The 18,033-nt window shown below is 39.0% G+C and overlaps 1 protein-coding gene across 8 annotated transcripts; it reads right to left on the reverse strand.

Annotated features, from left to right (window-relative positions):
- Window positions 1–398: 398 nt before the first annotated feature.
- LOC122664426 (heterogeneous nuclear ribonucleoprotein Q-like) lies at window positions 399–17,744 on the reverse strand. 8 transcript variants are annotated; one of them, XM_043860231.1, is made up of 12 exons: window positions 17,446–17,744; window positions 17,186–17,193; window positions 10,157–10,656; window positions 9,958–10,047; window positions 9,492–9,731; window positions 4,216–4,434; window positions 3,782–4,142; window positions 3,450–3,652; window positions 3,297–3,370; window positions 3,140–3,210; window positions 1,363–1,424; window positions 399–738 (listed from the first exon to the last, which is right to left on the reverse strand). In XM_043860231.1, the coding sequence occupies exons 1-12, from the start codon at window positions 17,640–17,642 to the stop codon at window positions 664–666; spliced, it is 2,100 nt and encodes a 699-aa protein (XP_043716166.1). In that variant the 5' UTR covers window positions 17,643–17,744; the 3' UTR covers window positions 399–663. The 8 variants fall into 8 exon arrangements, with proteins under 8 accessions (XP_043716166.1, XP_043716168.1, XP_043716167.1 ...); XM_043860233.1 differs by having other exon boundaries at window positions 399–735; window positions 3,161–3,210; window positions 3,779–4,142; window positions 17,446–17,743; XM_043860232.1 differs by having other exon boundaries at window positions 3,161–3,210; window positions 3,779–4,142; window positions 17,446–17,743.
- Between the last annotated feature and the right edge of the window lie 289 nt (window positions 17,745–18,033).

Raw genomic sequence — 18,033 nt, forward strand, 5'->3', positions numbered from 1 at the left:
ATTAGATCACAGGCTTACAGCTCACACACACAGCACTCCAACCCTAGCACAACCAAACCCATCACCCCCTCCAAAAGTCGGGAATTCCACCTTTTATGGGGGGGTGGAATGGTAATTTCACCCCATCCTGTGTCAGGAGCCATGCTCCCGTACAGTCTCCTTTTTCCCCATAAGATAAAAAGGAAAATAAGAAACACATGTATGATCCCCGAGTGATATAGGTTGAACAAAAATCAGTCATTCAAAGTGGCAACAGAAGCATCTTCATCAAAACTGGATATTGAGTTTAGAAATTTCGTTTACCTCCTCTGCTCTGCATACGCATTTTGGTGGTTTTGGTTGGGGGGTGGGGGGAGGAGCTAAAATGCTGTTGGATAATTCCAGCAATATAAATTGGAATCAAGATTAAGCCACTACAGGAATTTCTTGATGCATGTTAGATGACAATTACCAATTCCACCACTGCAAGAAAACTGTACACCTACCAATTTCTTATACTAAAATCTTCCCACGGAAAAAAAATTTCAGACAATAAATCCAGGAAAATTGGCAGGAGCCCTCAACTCTCTTTTCCTTCCAAGGCATGATACCCAACATGTTGAACAAATCCTCAAGACATTGCAGCATTACAGTACAACAAAATAATTGGTAGATCTTGCTCTTTCAGTAGTAAGCCCGCCGAGGTGGGTATGCTGCACTGCTAGGGTACACATAACTGCCACTGGTACGACCACCCTGCTTGTTAAATTTGTTGGGGGGGGGGGGGGCAGAAGAACTTAGTACAAGCCACACAAAATAATCCATGAACTAGTACGATGCATTGAGAATCATGCAGCCATGGGAGAAAAGTTAAATGTCATTTATCATGAGCCAATTTTTTTCAGATCCCACAAGTCATCAAGCAAAACTAACCATGTGGTTGTAAACATCTATTACTCATTCTCGCACAAGAACTTTAAGTCTACAACCAATTTTATCCAGTAAATTTATTCTAGTGAATTTGGTACCCTTTCCTACTATGGTTTTCTTCTATTTTCTCTTCTTTCCTTGCCTTACAAACATAGCCTCAATGTTTCACCCAAAACACGCATCTCATATTCTCATGTGGCTCACAAGTTTGGAAAGTTGCCAGAAATTACCCCCAAAAAAATAATATTTGGTAGCTTTAAATTGTGGCACTTCAGTACTTTTACTTGACACTGGAATCACTCTTGAGCCACATTATGTTTTCAGGACTAAAACTTGGCTGCTGACAACATGGGGATTCAATATCATATTGACCATCATGTATGTGTTAGAGAGAGAATAACACATGATGATATATGTGCGTTAAGAGAGAGAGAAAGAGAGAGAAAGAGAGACCTCGTATCCACCATAGTTTGCATAATTGTGAACATAAGGTTGGACCACAGATCCTGGAGCAACTGCACAAAAGGAGCAAAGCTTATCACAAGACAAGACCAAATTTTCAACCAAGACTGGTGTAGCATCAGGAAACTAACCCTAGGACTAACATCATGAATTTAGGCTACATTAAATTTTCAGAAATGAAAAGTTATCCAATGGAAACAAAAGAAAAAGTGAAACCATGGTTAATTCTCCACAAGGAAACTCTTATTCCCCGTCTCCTTTTTACAATGCTTCCCTTTGGAGACTGCCACAGTTGGAGAAACAAACATAGCCTTCGTTCATTCACGGAAAAATGCTGAGAAATAATCAGCAACTGAAATAAGTCATCATCCAAGAATGGAATATCAGAAGAAACCTCTCCACCCAGGCACCCATTGAAATAGAAGGAAAACTGCCTCCAATTCAATAAGTAACAAAAGTAATTTACCCAAGCTAGAAGCTGCTAGTAATGCATCCAAGTTCATTGGGAAATTTGTGAGCAGCAAGGCAAAGAAGCAATAATTTTGTGCATCATCTAATTGCTTTTCACAGTTAAGAGTGATAGTATTGTCGGAATGACTCATCTCCAGATTCATAAGGATTTATGTGCTTATGAAATATCAAGAGTGCAATACAACAACAACAACAACAACAACAACTACTACTCAGCCTTATCCCAACTACATCGGGTCGGCTACATGGATCCTTGCCCTCCAATCAGCTCTATTCGAGGTCAATCTTCTTAAAGGCCCAAGTTATGCATGTCTGTCCTCACCACTTCTCCTAGGGTCATTTTAGGTCTGCCTCTTAGTTCCTTCAATCTGAATCAAATCACTCTTCCATACTACAGCATCCAAAGGCCTCCATTGAACATGGCCATGCCACCTCAAACGTCGTTCTCATAGGCCGTAACTTATCATATATCAGAACTACTCCCAAATCAGCTCTAATAGGATCATTCCTTACTTTATCCGTACTTGTTTTGCCACTCATCCATCTCAACATCCTCATCTCCACTACAATGAGTTTATCTATACGGTGCTTCTTAACTACCCAAGATTCCATACCATACATCATGGTCGGTCGTATGACTATCCTATAAAATTTTCCTTTTAAGTTTTAAATGAATACATCGACCATACAACACTCCAGATGCACCTCTCCACCTCATCCATCCTATTTTAGTTTTCTGTGAAACATCATCATCTTCTATATCACCTTCTTTATTTACGAGTGAACTCAAGTACCTAAAACAATCACTTTGTGGAATCTCCCTCTCATCAATTTTCACCACCTCATTATCCATCCTAGTGAAACTAAAGTTACACACCGTATATTTCGTCTTCGTTCTACTTATCTTGAAACCTTTTTTATTCCTAAAGTTGATCTCCATAACTACAACTCAGCATTAATCCACGCTATTGTCTCGTCCACCAAAACCAATATCATCAACAAAAAGCATACACCAAGGAAACTCATTTTGAATGTTTGTAGTTATCATCCATGATAAGCGCAAACAAATAAGAGCTTGAAGTGTAATTGGGAATTTACTACCTTACCTCCCACAATTCTAACTCTACTCACCACATCATCATGCATATCTTTAATTATGTTCACATATTTACTTGAAACACTTCTCTAGTACTTGCTAGATTAACTCTCTAGGGACTCTATCAGTCACAGTGGAATGAGTCCATGAAAATGACAACTAGTATCAGAAAAGACCTGAAATATCAGTTGCAAAAATTACCTCCACCAAAAGCAGCATTACCTCCCCCAAAAGCAGTACCACTGCTCCCTTGAACATCATATCCAGCAGGTCTGTTCACAAAGCAAACCATTAAGTACCATTAAAAGGATAAAATTTGAAACATAAAATTGAGTTGTGAAGCCTGCACGGGGTAAACCTTCTCATGCCATAACCATATGCATCCCGGCTTTGTTTGTTAGCAGCAGGTTCAAGGTATCCAGCATGAGGTTCCTGAAATTTATCATTATGCAATCAAATAAACAATCAACTCGGAACTAGATACCCAAGAGCAAACAGAAACTGGATTTACCATATCTGAGTACGGACGCTTAGATCCAGAAGCAGCACCATACAGTTGGCCTTGGTACCTAGATGAAGATGCAGCATACCCCTGCGCATAAGTATTCCCATAAGTGGTAGAAGCTGCACCGTAGTTTGGCCTTGGCTTCCCAGATTGAGGTTTGTTCCTTCGACTCCCAAAACTATTGTTTGGTGGCCTACCATGCATATTGCCTACAGATTTGAAGGTAAAACATCACTATTGAGTACCTTATGTAACAGAATATCTTCTGAAGCAGAATATGAGGGTCACAAAACTATATAAACACGAAACATTATGGTATAAATTTGAGCAAATACCACGTGCTTTCTTCGATGACCGGTCATTGTAACCAGTGTCCATGTCTCTCCTACCACGTTTCTCACCTTTAGGAGGTTGTCTGTTCCTCTGCTGATTTGTTCTTTCTGACCTGGATGGTACCCCACTACCCTGACTTCGATCTAGACTGCCCTGAGTTTTAGATGGTTTACCTCCCTTCGCGTTTTTAAGCTTGGGAAGAGTCTTCTTCCCCTTCCCTCCACCCCCTTTGGACTTGGCATTACCTTTCATTTTTGACGGGCCAGTTTCTTCAGTCTTTTCACCCTCTTCAACCTTGAAACCACCTCGAGCCCCCTGCTTCGCAAGCCGGCCCTTATTTTGAGGCTTTGCTAGGTTTGCTTTGACCTAAGACAGAAAGTCACTGTTAAGATTATGCTACTTAACATTCAACATATACTTTAGGTCCAAGCCATAGTACCTTGACATCACCCTCAACAACCTGAGCATTATTGATACCCTCCACGCAAGCTACTGCACTTTCTCGAGAAGTGAATGTTACAAAACCAAAGTCTTTCCATTTTTTACCAAGATTCCGAGATAATTGAACTTTTTCTATTTCACCATACTGTTTGCAGAGTTCCTTCACCTTCTCTTCATCCCAAGAATCAGTCAGACCCTCGATGAATACAGTTTTAACCTGCAACAGGACAAAAGACAACCGTTGTTGCTTGGAATTGTCTAAAAGAAATTATGCTGCAAAACAAAGCATTTGAAGCACCTTGTTCAGCATATGCAAAGAAATATTGAGCATTTTGTATTTACCACAGAAGACTCCTCGCATGTATTCCATGGTTGATAAAAGCATCCCATGAATTAATTGCCAAATGTCAAACCAAAAGAATGGCATTTTGCCTATACTGCATAATTTTTTTTAACCCATCCAACATTCCTAACCACAAGAAATAATGACTTCTCTTATAGACCCTTCAGCTACCTTCTACGAAAAAATACTAAGCAGTCAACAATTTAGTGGTTGAATAGATGGGTCTGAGATCAGCATTTCAGATCATTTACCTTTAATTTCAAAAGGCTGCCTAGAACACATTCTGGTTCATATGAAAATGTAGCCAAGGGAACTGGGAAGAAAACTTCTTTCTTTTAACAATTATGAAACCTTTATTGAACTAAAAAAACAATTAAGCAACATAAAATCAAGGGGAAGCACCTACAGAAAACATGGAGGAAAAGAGAGAAAGGGGGGGGGGGGGAACAAAGAGAGAAAATAAAGCAATGAGGCAAGGTCCACTGACCCACCATCCAGGCACCCACAAACCCAGCTTTAAAAGAGAAGCCCAGCCAAAATCTCACAAAGACAACAAACCAACCTGAGGCAAAGCCACGACATACCCTAGAAACCCAAACAGAACCGGTGCAACCTGAGTTTTTGGTCTAATAAGGGCCGGTGATGATTTATTTAGACATTTAGGGTTAATAATGTAATTTTATTTTACTTCATTGAGAGATAGGTACATAGGGGTTTTGCTTTGAGTTGTTAGTTTCTTAGTTTGTTTTAGTATCCAAGTTAGAATTAATTTCTATTTTCTAGTGGAGTCTTTTACTAATTTATATGCATGTAATCCCACCGATTGAGTAGAATGACTGGAATATTGAATGAAATTACAGTTTTGAAGAGTGGTACTGTGTTAGTGAGCGACTTCTCCCTTCTCTCTCCCTCTTAGTCCTACTCTCTATCTTCTCTCACCCATTAAACCCTAGCTTCTTCCTTTTTAATACCTTCTATTACCATCACAGGCATTGGAGTTGCAGACCAGCAGGTTATCTCTTCTTCTCCAATCACACTTTCTTCCCAGCGCCCAGCAGTATTACAGTCCCTCAAGTTTGAGGTCATCTCCATCATCCCTTTTCCTGTCCTTCTACATTCTACAGCTTTGGGAAATCAATCCTTATCTCTGAGCGACTCTATCTACAAAACCATAGGCTGAGACCTGGCTGGAATTGAGAGTTTCAAACTGAAACTCCACCCTGTTCTCTCTCTCATTGCCATATTCAATTTCAGGTGGCTGTTTTGATCTTCCAGGTTCCTCATTCGATTGATACTTGTTTGGGTTTTGGAGATCGTTGGATTACCTTCTTAACCCTCAATTCTCAGATCAATTGGTGTCTTCTAGAGGGAGTTCTCTCATCTAAACGAGCTCCCGGTTTTCTGCCTTGCTTTGGTCAAGAGGTTGAAGACAACCTCATCAACATAAATTAACCCCCCCTCTTATCCCTTCTTTCCCAAAATACCCTTCCTTCTTATTTTTAATTCTGCTCTGTCCATAATCTATGTTAATACCTAGTCTGTTTGGTCGAGGGCTGGTGGAGAAGAGAGGAAAATCTGAGAAGAAATCGTTGCAGGGAGGGAAGAAATCGCACAAAAAGAAGAAGAGGGGGGGGGGGGGGGGGAAGAAAACCCGCACAGCCTGCAGGCTACTCAAACCACAACTCAACTACTCCATTCTATTCAATCTGTCCAATACGTTGTCTACAAGCATATAAATAATAAAAGAAACAGACTTCAATAAAGGAAACAACTATACTAGGACTCTTACCAATTTAAAACTTGCTAAAACTATTCCTACGTATCCTACCCAAATTAAAGATCTCCTTACATAATTATCCCGATAATAAAATCCTAAATATCTACCAGAATAAAACCCATATTTGGACCCGGTTCTCGGTCTAGGTTCCCAAACGGGTTTGGGTCGGTCCAAGATAGTGCATCTGCATCAATTCCCCCGGTGTTGAGAAAAACTCGCCCATGAGTTTTGTAAAATGAGAGAATCAGCACCACTCGATCAACATCTACAAACATCGAAGTTGATGTGGCGATAATCCAGTGCATCTCATGATCAACTGTCACAATCTTCTGATGGTCGTTAGCAAACAACATCTCTTCGATGGGAATCTGAACGTGGGATTTCACAACTGAAATCAGACTGCCGATCGATTCTTCAACTGCAACCTTGATCGGACCACTTAATTTAGCTTGATCGTCATGTTTGTTGGCCACCTCTAATCCGCTTTCGAAAGATTCTATCATACTTGACAACGTATCATAGACGCGGTTATTATTATTGGCAAGCTACCGAAAATCAGTCTTCAAACTAAAAAATTCTAGTTGCAATTTAGAGAACCCATCTCTAGTCGAAAGGAGCAAATCGTATCGATCAACCTCCATGATGTGGTGGGTTTATGATAACAATGGCACAACTGTAATTTATTGGACTGCAAACTAAAGAGAAGAAAAGAAGTGTGGTGTAATGTTTGGATGGGGGCTGGAGAGATGTAAACTTGAAATGAAATTAAAAGGACAACGTTGAATAAAAATGAATGGAAAGGGTAATTCTGGAAAATAAGAGTATGACATAAAAATAAAAAAAAAGATTAAAAAAAAGGATTTAAAAGGAGGCAATACAGGGAAAGTGGGGGTTTAGAAACGAACTTATCGCATTAAAGGCAGAAGACGTGATGAACTAAGTCTTCAACCAGCGAACAAAAAATTAACGAATGGAGTTCGAGTAGGAGTCAATCTACCTTAAGCGAGATTGGCGGTGGAAATTCAGGAGGTGGGAATCCAGGAGCGACCAGGTAAGCTTCTCTTCTGGCTCTCCTTCTCTATTCTCTATTTTTTTTTTTTGGTTGCTGGCAGAACCCAAGGGGATTCGATCGAAGAAGACCGGTGCAACTAGAAAGGGACTGTGGTGGAATCAGGGAGGGGCTTCGATTTTCTGCTGAAACCAAAGGGAGGATTGGGGCAGGGTTTTCGTTCGAATCCTCTGTTGTCAACAGTGTAGAATCTTTTTTTTTTAATGGAACTGCTGTGGGGAGGGAAACTGGGAATCGAAAGGATGAGCTGGGGTAAGGTTTCAGAGGGGGTTGCTGCAGGAAGGGGTGGTTAGGGTTTGATTCGACTTCTGTTTCAACAGAATCATTTTTTTTAAAACTTTTGCTGGTCGTATGACAGAACTGAAACGGGTAAGAAGGAATAGGGAAGAAGAAAAAGAATGGGATGAAAGAGATTAAAAGGGAAGGAGATGGATCATTCGGCTCTGATACCGAATTGGTGGAGGGCCAGTGGAGGACAGAAGAAAATCTGAGAAGAACTCGCACAAGAAGAAGAGGGGGAGGGGGAGAAAACCTGCACACAGCCTGCAGGCTACTCAAACCACAACTCAACTATTCCATTCTATTCAATCTGTCCAATACGTTGGTTACAAGCATATAAATAATAAAAGAAACAGACTTCAATAAGGAAACTATACTAGGACTCTTGACAATTTAAACTTGCTAAAACTATTCCTATGTATCCTACCCAAATTAAAGATCTACTTGCATAATTGTCCTAATAATAAAATCCTAAATATCTACCAAAATAAAACCCATATTTGGACCCAGTTCTCGGTCTGGGTTCCCAAACGAGTTTGGGTCGGTCCAAGGTAGTGCACCTGCATCACTGTCCCAGCCTTTAATCAGTAATTTGGTAATTCCTATCCTATCTCTTCCCTCTTTATCTACCTAAGTAACCCTCAAATATTCTGTTTATTTACAAATATGTCATTCCTCTTTAAAGCTCGGAATCTTGTTGATTGGGTGGGCATAAGCGATCCAAACCAGGGTTTTAGTAGATATCCCAAGAAACCACAAACTTCTCCTCCCAAAAATCCTACTTCTCCACCACAGACCATCGCAGCAAAAAGTTCCACTGACAAGGCTTAAGACTTCAGATGCAGATCAAATCGATGGAAGATGCTCTGCTGGTGGTGGTTTTCAGATTTAAAAATCAGAGGAAGGTGGACATCGATGGATAACACAAGGCTATTTGCATTTTGGTCCTTTGTTTTAGTAGTTAGCAATGGGAAGAACTGAAGAAGATAGGGGAATAAAGAAAGAAGAAGGGAGAGAAAAGTTAGGGAAGAAGAAGACAGCCAGTGGGGGCTGAAAGAGGAGAGAGAAGATCGTGATGGGGGGGGAAGAGGAGAGGCTATCTCTTTCAAACAACTATTTCAATCTAATCCTCAAATCAGCTGCCTTTAGCCATAGGCATACATACAATAAAAAGACTAAGATTGACCCAATATCTCAACCGCAAACTGTATGGGAGGTTTCCTAAACTGATAAACGTCCTAATCAATTAAGGAAACTGGAATAAAATGACTGGACATAGCTGTAAACCACTTAACTGCAATAAAATAAAATAAATTTGAAATCCTTACACTATCCCACGATTAGCTTACAGATAAAGTTCTTAAAAACTTGGAAATCTGGATTTGCAAGCTACCAATGGGCCCCACAAGACTTCTATTAAGTTAAATACTATCTTACAGGAACTACACTACTAGGACCATTCAGATCTAAGACCCAAATTGAAAGATCAAACCATTTCAAAGTGTTGAGATCATGCTCCTCCATTGACTTCTCTCTATAATCCTCAACTTTCACACGACATGCAGGTCCAATTGTATTAGTATCGCTTCCTGCCCTAGGGTGCAGGCTTATCAACCCCATTTGAAATCTCAACCAGTTGCTTATAATGAAATTAATATTTGGTTCTCTTTAAGGTGTATACTTGTAACAAAATAATATCCCTACATAAATTAGAGAAACAAAATAATGTCCCTACATAAATTAGAGAAGTATGTAAGAATGTAAACTCATGAACTGACATAGAGCCCAGAGAACTATATTCCAAACCTGTGAAAGAGCTTCCTCACTGGGACGAATTGAAGACTGTGCAAAAGCAACTTTAGCACTTCTATCGCAGCCAAAGACAGCATCTGGCTTCCTTAGCCGCTGAAAAGCTGCCATTGCATCAGAGTGGGTACTAAGCTCCAGAAGAGCAAAACCTCTGCTCTTGCCTTCATTCTTGGGATCATTTGGTAGATAGATCTCCTCAATTTGTTCAATTCCTAAGCTTTTCAGGGTCTCAAGTACCTTGTACCCAGGCAAAAGCAAAACAGCATTAGATTATTTAGATCATGAACACAAGATGGTAACAGGAGCATCACCTGCAGTGACAATATGGAAAGTTGGAAACAAAAGTAACATGTTGTGATCTACGGTAGGGACTGCTCATATGCAGTTATCTATACCACCTGCATGCATTCCAAAAGGTGGCACAAGTACAAAGCACAAAAAACCACAACAGATTGAATCGTACTTGCTCTTTTGTCCATGTCTTGCAAATATTGCCCATATAAAGCGTATCATTGTCCTGACTCGGAGATATACCAACTCGCTTGCCTCTCACCTGACAATAACAATAACGACAGATGATCAGAGTTGGATGGACACACAAAAGCAAGTGTGCATGTAGGAGGGAGAGACAGAGAGAGAGCTCAAAGATCAAAAGATACAACCTCAATCCCATCCTTCAATTCGACAAGGACCTTTTTGGCTTGCTCAGCAGTAACATACCGAATAAATGCAAAACCTTTGCTTTTCTGTGTAGTTTGATGCTTTACTATCCTTGCCGACTGAATTTCCCCAAACTCCCCGAAGATTTTAATTAAATCTTCTTCAACTGCCTCCTTGTCCAGTCCTCCAACAAATATTTCAAACTCCTTTTCTTTTTTCCTGTCTGTGAGAGGAGCTTCCATATATACAGAAGGGTCTTCTTCCTCTTCATTATCTTCCTCATCACTTCCACTCTTATCAGCCTCTTCATCCTTACTAGCAGTTTCATTGGCATCAGCATTATTAGCTCCATCCCCACCTCTTTCGGTATCTTCAACCTCTCCACCTACTTTGCTATCATCAACTTCCCTACCTCCTTTGGAAACTTCAACTTCGCTACTTCCTTTGGTGTCTTCAACTTCGGCAGCTGCAGTCTCTTCTTTAGCTACATCGTGTTTGGCACCTGAAACAATCAAGTCATATTCACATCAACATACCTTTGTATCATGGAACCAACGGAAATGATTTCTAGAGGATGAGGAGACATAGAGCAAAACAACAAAAAACATATCACTTTGTTCACAAAGTGCATGTTTACCTAAGCTCCTTGGGCTTCCGCTTCTCAGATTCTGAAAAGCCAGCTTCTCATCTTGAGAAGCTCAAAAAGATGAGAAGCTCAAAAGTCCAAAACACAGATCCTTTGAGAGGATGGCATTCAGAATCTTTTCCTCCAAAAGCTGAGAAGCCCTAAAAGTAAATCCCCCCCCCTCACCAGTCACCACCACCCAAAAATGCTTCTGGGTTTCTGCTTCTCCGCCAGAAATGGAATGCGAGAAGCTTAGCCCTGAATTTCTTTTTACTGGAACAGCAGTTGTATTCTCATAAATTTTCAATTTGGTTAAAAGTGTCAGGTTGGTTCCTTTCTGTTTCTCACCAAAGCAATTTAAGTAATCATCGTAGTATCGTACTCATTAGTCAATATATGAACACGGGCTATCAAATGAGCTGGAACACCAGCACCTGATAAAAAGCGAAGTAATTGTTGATTTCTCAGTTTTGGATTGGAAGAAAGTTCAATCTTTGGTAGGGGAACTCCAGCAATGTTACCCTAGTAATTCATTTTCTTACTGCTAATGTAGTTTATAATTCTTCTTTAACTAATTGTCTTTTTCTTCTATAAATATTCCTGTTCCTAGTCTACATTCTCAACTGGTTGTGTAGTTCATGAAGTAGTGTTCAAAACTGTTCTCCTTGCCATTTCCAATGTTTTTCTGTTTCTACAACAACTTTGATTTTTTATTCTTCTACTCTCCACTCTTATTAATTCCAGTTTTCTACAAACTACAGAACTCCCTTATCTGGTCAATATTTTATCGTCACCCTCTCCCTCTAAACCCTCATTTCAAAAGGCAGATATGGAAGTTGCATTAAATGATTGAGAGCAAATTAAAAAACAAATACTATTGTATCAAAATCAAGCTTGGATTCATGCCAAGAAGATGAAGATTTCAGAATTTTTATCAACTTAGAGAAGGCTAAAGTGACCTTCCGTTTTGGGTCTTGAAAAAGAAAAACGCTTGGGCTGAATAGAGTAGTGTAATTAAGGATATGCAATGGAGTTTTAACTGGAGTTAGAACTACTGGGGGAAAGAAACAGGTGATTTCACAATCACAGTTGGTTGATACTAGAGGTAAGTTTTGAGCATAAATTTGGTTAAAGGATGAGCAAACTAAACATGAATAGTACACGTATATGAATATGAATCTAGTGAGATTAAAGAAGAAGTAAATGCCAAGTTAGAATTCCGGTGTAATGCTTTCAAATCAAAACAGAGCTACACAGAATACATGTAGTGAAATGCCAGCAAAAAAGGGCAAGGGACCGCAGAACATGTTCTGCATAAAATTAGGGTGGAGTGGATTAAGTGGAACACATCTCATCTCATCTTAAAGTAAATTTTCACATAATTCACAAATAATTCATGTGTACACAGCATTTTTTCCAAGAAAAAATGTAGTATGTACTTTATCGCATATTTTTTAATATACAGAATATTTCGCATATTCCCTCACATCAGGGGTATCAATGATTGGAATCCTCACGTGAGAGAACTAGGAAAGTTTTATTTGCCAAAATTTTCAACACATTTTTCACTGATTAATCTTTACAAAAAACCACTCATACGGTCTTAGCCGAACATATCCAAAACCATATTTTCCCTATCCTTGGAGGCTTGGACACACTATGCCTCATCTCATCAAAACTAAAGGATACAATTCTTTTTTATGCTGAATGTTAGGCAACAAGAATCAACATTAATATATATATATATATATATATATATATATATATATATATATATGAAATTAATTCAGATGGCTATGTTTAGATAATGCAGGTGCACATCCATGGCTGGACCAACATAACCCAGTCTAGAAACCCGGGCCATGAAGAACCGGGTCCAAGCATGGGTTCTAGTCTATTAGGGATATTTAGGGGTTTAAGGAGATATTTTTTTCAAATGGTATTTATTTTGTTTTATTCCTATTAGCAGTCAATAGGCTGGATTGGATTTTGCTTATAACTCTACCATTATTTTAGAATTTTTCTTTCTTTTTCTGTTATATATGTAAACAGGTCCATCGAGAATTTCAGTCTTGAGAATTGAATGAATTTTTTTAGTTTATGCTGTATCTTGTGAGAGTCAGAGGTGGTTGAACTGCTGGTTCTTCTTTCTCTCTCTCTGCTCTTGATCTCTTCTCATTTCAGATCAACTTACTTCCTCCTTTTATTCTTCTTGAACAAAGTTTATTGCTGGTTTGGTCTTCAAAGCTGGCAACAATTGATGAACTTGTAGCAGATACTCTTTAATGAGAATCGATTGAAATATAAACAAAAAAGGACAGGATTGTATCGAGTATCCCACTCTCTCCCAAGTCTCTCACCCACAGCCTCTCACTGTATTTTGGTCTCTCACCAATGTAACTAATAAGGTAACAAAAACTGACTCATGATAGACTCTAACTAAACTAATGAAGCAAATCCCGTTTTCCTACTTTCTACCCATATTTTAGGCTCATTAAATTGGCCAATTACAAAGTAAACATATGAGATCAAATGTCCAACACCTACATAACCAAACCCAAAGCTTATTTTCAATAAAAAAAGCCCTTTAGGTTACTTATCTGCATCAATTTGGGTGTTAGTCCCTCTACCTTATGTGACTCTAACCCAGGTCCTTGTCCCCTAAAACCAATTATGTTGAGAGGTAATTACCCGAAATCAAATCTGACTCCTTAACCTCAGCCAGGCTCCATTTCAGGAATATTTATTTGATTTTTAGATTGTTGATTCTTGTGTTGGTTGGTTGGATTCATGAAGGTTGAGAACATAGTAGTCAAGGCAGCAAGGCGACCCAAGGCGGAGGAGGGGTGCCTAAGCTCTTAGGCGCCCAAGAGTTATTTTTCATTTCCCTTCTTTTCTAACATTATTTAGTATGCTACAATATCTACCTTATATCATCAAAAATCAACATTAAGCCATACCAAGTCATCAAAAATCAACGTTAAGCCACATCAAGTCATCAAAAATCAACGTTAAGTCACATCAAGTCATCAAAAATCAACATAAAACTAGAAGGCAGCAGAATTGAAGAAGCAAGCTATTGGAAGTTTGAAACAATTAAAACATACATTTGGTTCATAATGTTCTTGGAATTGGTCATTGTTCTAGTATAGCTAGTCTCACTCTCACATTTGGTTTATACCAAGGTACTAAAACTCGGGTCTCGGGACCAACTCGACTCTTGGAAAAACCGAGACGAGTCGAGATCTCGCCGAGTTGGTGCATTTTTTTTTTTTCCAACTTGAAGCCTGAACTTTGGGTCAACCCGAGATCCAAGATATGTCGAATTTTGTCCAATTAGGTAAGGTATTTAAGTGGTAGGTGGGTTAAAATAATGGGTCGAAACCGAGATCCGAGATCTCGCCGAGATCTCACCGAGATATTGCACTTTTCAGTTTCGGATGCCATCTCGACTCGGTATTACAAAAAACCGAGAATCTCAACGAGATCTTGCGAAATTTCGGAATATGGTTTATACTATTCCTAGAATATATAATCTTATCTATAAGTAATTATACTGCTCCCGATTTAGAGAAATGTTCTTGTTCTCTAAAAAGTTTGACTGGTCAAACGATTTTATTTTTACATTAGACTTTTTTCATTAGGTAGAGCACAAAACCAGCTTTCCAACAAATCCAAGATTGATTAAATCTTATTTATATTGAAGGAGTTATGTTTTAGTCAAACCTTATTTGGTGTACGCAAATACTATCAAAATCGCTCTGCATGAAAATATTTTTTTTAGATATCAAAACAAATGAATATTTTACCACTCTTTTGATTTTTAGCAATGTTTTACCATATTAAGATTTATGAACTTTTTTAGATTTGAAAAAACCCCAACATTAGAAATTTGAAAATTTCACCTACTGCAAAAAATCGAGTTTTTGTCTTTGAATTGGGGATTAACTTTTTAACCTTTTGGAATTTTATTTTTTAACTATTTTAATAGATTCAAATAGGGGGATAATTGTTTATTTATAAATAATACCTTAAGTAAATGGAATAACAAATATAAAAACATTTACTTAAATGATATTTGGCATTAATAAGGGCCAAACTTGGTTCAATACAACTAAGGTGATAGTCTCCTTGACCCCAACAGATCCAGGTGGATGCCTATGCGGTGCCTAGGCAACGTCTTGACAACTATGTGATGCAGATTCATCATCAAATAGGGCTTGTTTCATTGGGAATAAGTGTAGGGCTGCGATATATATATGTTGGGCCTTTGTTCCCAAGGGTTTTCTATGTATTAGGCCACTTTAGTGGGCCTGAAATAGGGGTATATAGGTTGCATACGGGATTAGCCCAATACTTAGTTTTTATTTTGTGTTTTTAATTGAACCGATTTAAATTGGTTGCATCCAATTGGTTCAATTGGTCTAATTTAAGTGAAGTGATCCTATTGGCTAAGAGGTTCTTATATCCTATTGGCTAGTAGGGAATCTTCTTTTATTTTAAGTAGTTTTAAGTTGTTTTTAAGTCATTAGGACTCTATTTTGAGTCTATTTGAGTTTCCTAGTCAGTTTAAGTTGCCTAATAGGTTAGGGATAAGGTTAGGCCATTCCTTTTTAGTGTCTACGTCTATTTTTGAGTCTTCTATATAAGTTTGTAAGGGAGGCCAGCATTGGACACGAATTTGATTAATGAAAAGCTTTTGTTTGCTGCCATAGCTGCTGCTCTGCTCTGTTGAGTGAACCTTGTGAGTAATATCTAGGCTACCTTGTGGGTAATATCAAGGTGAAGGGATTGGTGGACTCCGATCGACTCCTTGCATCTTGTAGATCGGGAGGTCCTTCTTCTAGTTCTTCAAAGCTGCTACCATTGAAGATTTAATCTTTCAAGTAAGTAGTTTATTAATTCAGCATTTAACCTTCTTCTTCTAATCCTCTAACCTAAGCTCCATCCACTCCTATTATCACCCCTTCCATTAATCCATAGATCCATTAGAACCCTAAAACCCTAAATCCAATTCTGCCCTAAATTGCAGAATTTTGTAACTCATCCAAACCCTAACTTCTTTATACCAAAATAACCCCCTAGACCTGCCCATTAATACCCTATAAACCTCTTTCCTAAAATCTGCCCCTGAACCCTAGATCTCACAAACAGTCCATTTTCATAAGGCATCCTACCCAAAACCCTAGAATTCCAACCTCAACCAAATTTGATCCAACTTATACCATTAGACTCATAAAATTCTGCACATCATTACCAAATAAAACCCTAAGTCGAAACCCTAACCATAACCCTAATTCTGCCCTAATTAGCCTAAGCTGTCCCAATCGGCCAGCCTTGTTAAGAGATCCTATTACCCTGGTTCCTAGTGGGATTACTCCTACCTAGGACTACATTACTATGGCTGAGAGTTTGGAACTTAATCCTAAAATCTCAGTTGGAACAGTCTCATATTCAGTGTATTGCCAATGTTTGCAATATAGAAGTGTTTAGTTCTTTCAGTATGTGTATCACCCACCCATCTACTCCAAGCATTATCACATGTTCTAAGTGTAACAGACAAGCCAGTTACAAGAGTATTTCACTTGTAATAAGTATGCTTGAGCTAAATTTAATTATTTCAAATATTTCACCACATCGGGTCTGTCATGTAATAAGTATGCTTGAGCTGAATTCAATTATTTCAAATATATTCTATATACACCCTTTATACAGAAAAATGACCTTTTTTGTTTCTTGCTTGCAACATAAAAGGGGAGTGGTTCTCTCCACAGTCAAATATGCATAATCCCCCCCCCCCCCCCCAACATCTGCCTACCTTATTTCTATTCTTTTAAATCTTTTCCTGAGCAAGCCCCTCAGTGTATCCACACATACAACACCATGTACAAGAACTTACCCTATGAAATGTGCCACTAAAAAGGTGGAGCCCTACCAGTAAGTGTGATACAAAGAAAATGTGACGGACCAACTTGAGGGAAAAAAAAACAATCAGTTGAATTCGTAGTTGGGATATTAATCGTAAAAAATTATAATCAAGAAGGCAAATTCATAATTGGGAGTTTAAATGTTCAAGCTAAATTCAGTTACTCCAATTCTATCCAACGGGCACACCTTTCCTATACATAGAATAATTTTGTTCTCTCCCGCTTGCCGTGTAAACTAAAATTTTATCAAAGTGGAAGAGGACGAGCCCCTAGCAATAAATGTGGTACAATAAAATAAACTTTTTTTTTTGGAGGGGGAGGGGGTGTGGGGGGGTTGGTTTAGTGCTACAAAGAACAATACATCAGGTCAATTTCAGAAGTGAAACTATAACAAACCAGCAGTCATAAAAACCATAATATGGAGATCAAATGTAGGTCTGTAACAAGAAATAAAAAGATATTGCTTCTTTTGTCGGTACCTTCATCGCTTGGTTTTTTATTATCTTTGTCTAGATCTATCTGAGCAGCACCATTCTCCTTGTCTTCGTCATTCCTCTCCCCTGCGTCCTCCTTGTCTTCCGTGACATTAGAAGCATTCAAAATAAGAGAATCCCCAGACACCACTTCTGAAATATTCTCCTCGACCACCACCGCAGTCAAAGACGTCTCTCCTGCCATAACAACCTTGTCCTCAGTCCTCAAAACCTCATCTCCTTCTTGAATCTCCGCCTTCAATAACCTTTCTTCTTGAGAAACTTCCTTCTCTTCTACTTCTACAATCTTCGTCTCCTTGACAACGCCCAACTGAACCTCCGATTCGGAAGCTTTGTTTTCGTCGGATACAATCCCCAGTGGTGATGTTGCTGTAGCCTTCTTCCCCCTTGGTCCCCTCTTTGCAGCTGGAGAACCCTTTTTATTCGATGCTCGAGGAGGCATTATTCCCTCTTCAAAGAACTAGGGCTATCGGTAAACCTTGCAGACACTAGGGTTTTGCAACGAAATGAAGAAGGATTTCGTGAAAAGCAGTCTGCAAGCTCCAGAGTAGGGCGAAGACAAGACCGGAGAGGCGGGTGAGAGAGCGTCAGAGACACAATAACAGTAGGGAAAATTGAGGCTCCGTTTGGTTGGCTTGGAGATTGGGTGGGAAGTGGAGAAGTTTTAAGGTAGCGACAGTTAAACGAAGAAGGGGAAAGGTTCTCTGAGACCAGCGGGTAGGGTACACACTCACTTTTTTCTCTCTATTTCTCTTTGCTCCTTACATGAAATGACCACTATGCCTCCTTGCTTTGTATGAAATCCTTTTTATACTGCTTGCTCAGACAACCCT

This window comes from Telopea speciosissima, chromosome 6, assembly GCF_018873765.1.
Source record: "Telopea speciosissima isolate NSW1024214 ecotype Mountain lineage chromosome 6, Tspe_v1, whole genome shotgun sequence".
NCBI lineage: Eukaryota > Viridiplantae > Streptophyta > Magnoliopsida > Proteales > Proteaceae > Telopea > Telopea speciosissima.